Below are 7,739 nucleotides of genomic sequence, written 5' to 3'. Positions count from 1 at the left end.
CCAATTAATCCACCAGTATGTTTTTTGAACTGTGGGAGGAAACCCCCACAAACGCAGGGCCAACATACAAACTCCACACAGACAGCACTCTGGGTCAATAATTGACCCCAGGGCCCCAGTGCTGCAGAACAGCAACGCTAATTGCTGCACCACCACGCCAACCTGGTGTGTTCTAATAAACCCTGAAGCTCACACACAGATGTGTACACACAACATAATTAAAATCATGCAAACCTGTGTCTGGATCTTGCTGTTGTTGTCCATGAATACGAAGTCTTGACACAAGGACAAACCAACAGGAACTTGAGGATTAGGGAGGTTGGGACATATTTTTAAACACCGATCTTAGAACAAATAGCAGGTGAGATTTTTAATACTGTAACAAAAACACTTCAGGATGGTAACAGAAAACTATTTCAGTTAATGCATTAAACTGTCTATCAAAAGAAAACGGCAACAGCACTAATGATAAAAAATAAACATCAAATTAAGAGACAATAAATTAAAAAAATAGTCGATTCCATTTCTAGTCCTCAAACAACAAGGCTTAGTCCTCTACTGCCCTCTTCTGTTCCTCACCCACTACAACAGAATAGCATTACTTTCTCCATGATTGTGCAAGCTCAGTTTAATGTAACACACCTGAATGTTATATGCAGGCTCTCTTTTGAGTAGTTACTCGAGAGTTTACTAAGACATTCTTTGATTGAGAGGAAAAAAAATCTAAAAGCAATTTTTGAACTGCTTTGAATAAACAACTAAGACATAATCCATAGCCAACACAATTTGAAAGCCACGCCTTCCATTATACAATCAGTATAGATCTATTCAGTATATATACTGAAAGTATTGGCACCCACCAACCTACAACAATGACATAACTTGCAGACAGTGGACCTACAAAAATAAGACGACACATCTCTTATAAGGCACAGATTACAACTGAAACTATGAAATGATTGGATAGTGTCACTTGGAGGTGACAAGAGTTGGCCATTTCTTTGCAGTTATACCATTTCACCATGAATTAAATCAGGAAATGGGTAATTTGATTTTAACAACATGTTGCATGCAAATCAGCTAATCCTGGATTCTGTTATATTTTTAAGGAAACATTTTTGATCAACATGCATGAAATTAACCACCACTATTATTGGAGCTTGGGGGACTGTTAAAAGTAAAAATGTTGCTGAACACAAGGGGAAAGTATTGTTTGGAATGGACACGAACGACATTAGTTCATGGATAATTTATTCCAAGCAGAAATTTAGATACTGAACAAGTTGGTAAACCCGGAAACAGTGAGATGAAATCCTCTCATGAAGGAATTAAAATTTGGGCCAGTGCAGTTATGAAGCAGGTACTACATTAGATCACAAAAATAAATGTGAACTTTCAGAAGAAAATCCCAATATTTTGATTATAGCTAAGCAAAATTCAAGTGGTTTGTACTGGAAAGAATTCAATACTCTTCACTTTAAAAAAAATGGAAGGGAGGTTAAGCAGAGAAACTAACAGAAGAAAAACTAGAGCATACAAAGCCAACTACAACAATACTGAAAATACTGCTGAACCCCACCAAAAAAAACCCCAACGTGATCTTGATCAAAAATCAAAGCCAACTGAAATCTCCGGGAGAAAGGTTAAAATGTAACAAACAGCCAATGAAGTTATAATGGGGAGATTTTGGTATTCAAGGTTTCTGATTTACTGATCCAAACTAAGTTTTTATACAGTACTGTAAACATCAGAGCTTTGGTCAAGCCTGTGAATGCAAAGGTGTTTTTATCTTTGCTTAAAATTAGTATGATAATATTATAACTGGCAGAATAGAAGGCACACTGATTAAAACGATCATGCTTAAGGTTACATGCCTAAAAAATAAAGCCCCATTTACATCATCACAAGTCTGTTTTATTATGTGACTTTGTACAATACAAACAAAAAATAAAAAACAAAATACAGAGATGCAGTACATGAACAAAGCTAAATGTGGAAATGACTAGGAGGGCAGCATACCCAACTCTGATGCAAGTAAGGAGATACCAGCTTTATTACAGAGAAATGGGCATTTGTTCTTTGACTCTTAACCGCCTAATGCAGTTACTGAAACAAGTTAACAATGTTTATTCCCCAAAATGCTAACATACAAAATCACTATCATTTTTAGCAGGGCCAATATATGGAAAAAAAAAACAAACACCTAAATTAAACATTAAATGAAGTTATATATAACGATCCTGGTTAGATTATTTAAATTAATAGAAGTGGTAGAAGCATAAAATTTGGGAAAAGAAAGCAATAACAAATGTTATAAAAAAAGCCTGAGGTGCATTTTGGCCTATAAGTATCACCTTTAATCTTGTCTAAGTTTTAAGGTGAGAGATCTCTCCATTGGTCATAATGTTAGACTATGTTGTATAGAATGCAGCACGGTATGAAACTCGTGTTATACTTAAAGCATAGAAAAGAATATTTATGGCATTTTGTTTAGAAACACCTTAAGTTATTGACATTGTGGAAGAACAGGTTTATTTTTGTAAACAATCAACCACCAGAACATGATTGTACAATAGTAAAACAAATAGTTTCTCTGCATACAGCTGTAGACATCAGTTAAAATCAAGGGAATAACAATTTAGCATGTTTAAGTGGAGTCTGTCCACGGTTTTTATAAGATGCAACCAAATTAAAATTTTGCGGACAAAGACCATACTGATCTGGCGGTGTGGCATGCTAATGCATCCGATAATCATGACAGAACTGGTACATGGCTGGTTGACAAAACCAAAAATAAACACCCAACGTCCAGGCTGGAATATTGGCAACTAGTACATCGTTACGTGGTGGTCCTGAAAAACTTTAAAAGATCTTCCCCTTCTTTTGTTTCTTTTCCAAGGTCCTAAAGGAAAGACGGAAAATGACAGGTTAGTGTGAAATACGCTGCGTGCTATGCAAGTGTGTGCAGACTGGTATATCGCAACACTGAAACAACAGTTCAAATGTAATAAAAAGATCCCCAGTCCAACTTGTTTTCCTGAAATGATGACTGGATGCAAAATGTTCCTTTTAAAATTTTCACCTGGGATAGCTTACAGCCTCTTTTGCAACAGGGAAATGTTGCACTTTCACCGAATCGAAGCTTCAGCCTTGGCCTCTTGACCTCTAGCAGGAGAAATACATGCGGTTGGCTGATCTAATGGAAGCTAAAAACCGCTGAGAGCATTCAAACTCACTTTCATGGCACCATCAGGTCTCCCCTCCTATCTTGACACGATTTACAAGGAGCTCTATCCTGCTCAGCCCAGCACGCCTAACACCAGCCACAGAGCTGGTGTTTCTACCATGGTCATATCCTTATCGCATGGTCATTCAATGCACAGCTGCCAGTTTTATTTTAGGATGGAGTGAAATATTCCTCATCCCCCCAAACTATTTCAAATGATTAATAATCATGACAAGAATTAGTATTTACCACCTGTGCAGAGGAGACTGAGTGCTACAGTTGGTTACCTGGAAGCGTCGAGCTTCTGCTGTTCCAACAGCCGCTGCTGAACCTCCCAGCTCGACTTTTCTTCCTCAAACTGACGCCGCTTCTCCTCCAGCTCCTTGTGTTGAGCTTCCAGGTTCTTCTTCATCTGTTCATGGCGGCGCTGAAGCTACAGAGGCGACAAGCGTGCAAAACACGCAATTTTACCCTCAATAGATATGAGTGTTTTACTTTCGTCTTTCTGAAACGGTTTGCCAGCACATTTCAATGCATCATTTTTCTAAAAAACTTAACACACTCCAACAGCGATCACTTCAATTGAAAACGTTCAACCTGAAGAAGGCTCCACGGCCAAAACATTGCGTTTTCTTTCTTCCCTTTTCAGTATGGAATAAACCTTTTTTACTTGTTCCTTTGCAGCCTACGCATACTGATGCAGCTACCCACCTGAACTAGTTAATCAGGATGGCTCACTTCTAGTTCCTCATCATTTCAGTTAATGGTATTTTATATCAGAAAGATACACAGAACAAGCACCCTTTTAAACTGCCTGGAATCTGTAAAATCTCAAGATGAGATACAATTTCCTAAATACCGAACACTACGTGTAGCTGTCCTAAGCTGTTCAGCTTATGGTACTGCTTCTGCAGTGATTGATTTTCCACCAAATGGACCAAGTAGAAGTACTTTAAATACCATATGTACCCAACATTTTTAAAAGTATTATGAACAATTAATTTTAACTCTATATACCTCTGCCTCCGAGTCCTTCAGTTTCTGGATCTTCTCCTTGACTTTCATCTCAAAGACCTGCTCCATTTCCATCTCCATCTTCTTCATCTTGGTCACGTGCTCTCTTCTCTCCTCCTCCATCTGAGCCAGTGGGCTTCTACAAGCGTGGCAAAGAACCACAACGGAGTCAAACAAACCACCCTTTCTAACTTGCCGAGCACATCCCCAAAACTCTGAAGGAATAGAAGTAACTGCCAACAATGATGTGATTTTAGTCCTTTAAACATAAGTTGTTTTTTCCCCTCCTTGTACTGTTACTAGTAAATTTAGAAATGTTGCTACCAAAACAATTTTTAACAGTAAAACTGCATAACCGTTTTTCAAATTTGGATTCTTTTTCTTCTGTGCTCCCAATCAGGAGCGAAAAGAACAGAAGTCCAATTCAACATATTTAAAGAACCAATCAGTCAGTGATTTTTTGACGGTACTGTGTGTTTATTAATCCCAAGGCAAGATAATAAAAATAAAGCAAAAATCACATCAAAGCTCTGATACAAGCCTGTTGAAGAAAAGGAGGGAGCACAGAAATAGGCACAAGCAAACAATCTATCCCTGTGGAAGTCCCAGTGATCCACAGACAGTTGCACAGCAGCCCTTAATGCATTAGTAAATGAAGCTTGCTTAATTTTAGAGAAATCTGAAAGCAGGCCAACATCGATTTCCAATTGTGGTGGTTTACTGGATCAGCATATCTGGAAATAGAAACTTTAATGCTTAATCAATTTACACTGGGAAAAAAAAAGATCAGTTCTTCAGCTCACCCATACTACAGGATCTCTTCAGTGCCTGCACTCATTAGATAATTATAATGAGCACATCGCTACGGTATAAACTTACAAACACAGTATTGGACAGAGTTCTAACAGCAAGGAGAAAGCATGCAAACCACCTGCAGGAGTATCACATAAAATGAACAGAAGTCAAGTCTCATCTCGGGTTTTGGAAGAACTTAAATGACCACTTACATGCCTTCAACTGTGTCAAATCTAAAAAACAAAAACACACAAACTTAGCATGCTGAAAGTAAACCATGCACTAAGCAACTATTAAAAAGAGGGGAAGGTGGGACAAATCAATAAGGTTGTGGCAAATCAAAACAACTGTATTTAAATGAAATACAAATAAAATGTCTGCTGTGTGTTGGCACGCTTCGGATTAGTAGTGGCTCCACACTGCATTGCTGAGGGTTAGCTGGCTTTAATTTCAATTAGAGGAGTGGTGTGCAGCAGTGGTGTTAAAGCTTTCATGCCATCCTAAACACCAGCAAGGAGACCACTGAACTCTTCAATGCTGAACTGGCAAACCTGACCTTTAGGAACTCCGATTAAACCCTTATTAAAAATGCATGAGCACAAAAGTCAACTGCAGTGTTAATGTGTAATATACACAGACACAGAAGATGGGACAATAAAATGCCAACAGATGCAAAATAGGGAATGACAAAGTGACAAGATGTATGGCACTAGTTATCATAAACCAATCCAGTTTATCAATAACAGGTGTTTAGGTTGTGTAAAAGTCCACTGCAACATTTCAGATAGTAACACTCTCAGGCAGTGACAGACTGATAGTTCAGGCACTGCTCTTACATTTTTCAAACTTAATTCAACTGCGTCTCCTGATGCCAATATCCCAATATTACTTTATTCCACACAGGAAAGCCACTGGACGTGAACTGGCACCAAATATCAGGGTTCAGCATGAGGTCTGAGCAGCATGTATTTGTAATGTCAACTCAAGCATGAAAAATGTATTATGTCATCTTCAGATTAAACAGTCATGTGGACATCTAACACCATACCACTGTGGAGGTGACCTACTGCATTTCTTATATACCTAGCATCAAAACCCCTCATCTCTTAAGTAGCAAGATCACTAAGATATCAGGAAAATGACAATCTTTTTATAAAAGGTGCTATGATATTTTTTTAACAGACATGTCCACAGGTCCTAGATCAAATTAAAATTTATCATCAAGGGATTGATCAACAGGGTGTAGAGAGTGGTGTGTCTGGTCACAACTGGATCCAATACAAGCTGTAAATCTGTGACATGCAATAAACCAGACTGAAAATGCTAAGTTTGGGGATTCGGTCTCATTCCTCTTGTAGAGCCTGGACAAGTAAGTGCCTTCTTGCTGAACTCTGAGCCCAAGATGCCACCAGTCATCTCTACTCATTTCACACACCATTCAAGGGGCTCAAGTCTGGTGAACGGGGTATTTACAGTATAACTCTTATATTTTCATCTCGCAAGACAACAGTTGTTGCACCTGCACAACTAATTTCAGTCAGAAATGTTCAGACCTTTAAAGTCACATCAAAGATCTAATAACTATTTTATCAGGAATGGAAATCCCCAGAGCAAAAAGAATTTCACAACATACACTATTATAAATTTAAATACTTAAATATTAAAGACTTACTTGGTGAGCTGTCCCTTATTCTTGTTGTTATCTACTCCGTTGTATGTAACAGCTGCCAACTTCCTGCTTCTATAGTTCTCATAGTGTACATTATTGGTAACATCCTTCAGATCCTGCATGTGAGTTCTGAAAATGAGCAAACATTTTCCAATTAAAATGTAGTACAGTTCACAATATTATAAAAATGATAAATACATTTCAACACATTTGATAATAAACAGTTAATTCTAATTATCTATATTTCCTTACCTGATCAGCATGTTTCTTAGAATTGTGAAATCACAATGCTCTCCGTTTTCCACTGCAAACAAGAAAGTTAAAAAGTTCAGATTTCAAGTACATTTATTGAACAGTGAAATTTGAAAGAAGTTTACTTTAAATTAGGAATACATTGAAATAAGTCCAAAAAATTAAAAAAAGGTGAAAAAGTTAATTGATTTGCCAGCTGTATTATTTAGAATTTAGAATGAACAGCTCACTGATTTGCTACCTCAAGGGAATAGATGCATCTCTGTACCATCTGGAACTGAATAATTTCTTCTCCTTGTGACCAGGCTGTATACTTGCATTTCTGCATTGCTGATCCTGGTACACATGAAGGAAGACTAACACTCAAGTCTATTCATCTATGTGCAGATGAAGACAGAGAACTGTAGCATACTGACTTAACTCTTCCTAGACAGATATGATAACCCAAGGTCGCCAAACTCATTTGTGATGGCAGATAAAATGAAATTAAAATTTTCTTTAAGCAGGGCAAACACACCATAAATTTCAGAAATACTACGTAGAACCATTGTGTAGTATGATTTTCTAGAGTTTTGGAATTTTGGAGTTTAACTAAATGCTCCCTTTAAAATGTTATTAACAATCATCAATTAGTATAATTAACAGTGAGTTCACAATGTCTGGACATTGTGTTCCATCCATCCAGCCTACCCCAGCGAGCCATGGGCGGGAGGCAGGACACACTCTGGATGGGACACCAGTCCATCACAGGCCACACACAGACAAATACGCACACACTTACAC

The 7,739-nt window shown here is 37.8% G+C and overlaps 1 protein-coding gene across 2 annotated transcripts in view; it reads right to left on the bottom strand.

Annotated features, from left to right (window-relative positions):
* Positions 1-1,892: 1,892 nt before the first annotated feature.
* Positions 1,893-7,739, bottom strand: part of septin7 (septin-7) — a 37,517-nt gene continuing 31,670 nt past the window's right edge. The window contains exons 9-14 of one of the 2 annotated variants that reach the window (XM_015357451.2): positions 6,957-7,008; positions 6,708-6,833; positions 5,248-5,268; positions 4,244-4,379; positions 3,514-3,659; positions 1,893-2,902 (exon numbers count right to left, since the gene is read on the bottom strand). In XM_015357451.2, coding sequence (XP_015212937.2) covers positions 2,863-2,902; positions 3,514-3,659; positions 4,244-4,379; positions 5,248-5,268; positions 6,708-6,833; positions 6,957-7,008 — 521 coding nt within the window. In that variant the 3' untranslated portion in view covers positions 1,893-2,862. The remainder of the gene's footprint in view (positions 2,903-3,513; positions 3,660-4,243; positions 4,380-5,247; positions 5,269-6,707; positions 6,834-6,956; positions 7,009-7,739) is intronic. The other variant, XM_015357453.2, reaches the window with a different exon arrangement.

Source organism: Lepisosteus oculatus, chromosome 10, assembly GCF_040954835.1.
Source record: "Lepisosteus oculatus isolate fLepOcu1 chromosome 10, fLepOcu1.hap2, whole genome shotgun sequence".
In the NCBI taxonomy this organism is placed as follows: Eukaryota; Metazoa; Chordata; class Actinopteri; order Semionotiformes; family Lepisosteidae; genus Lepisosteus; species Lepisosteus oculatus.
The sequence above is the reverse complement of the archived record's forward strand: the minus strand, read 5'-3'. Positions and strand labels throughout refer to the sequence as shown.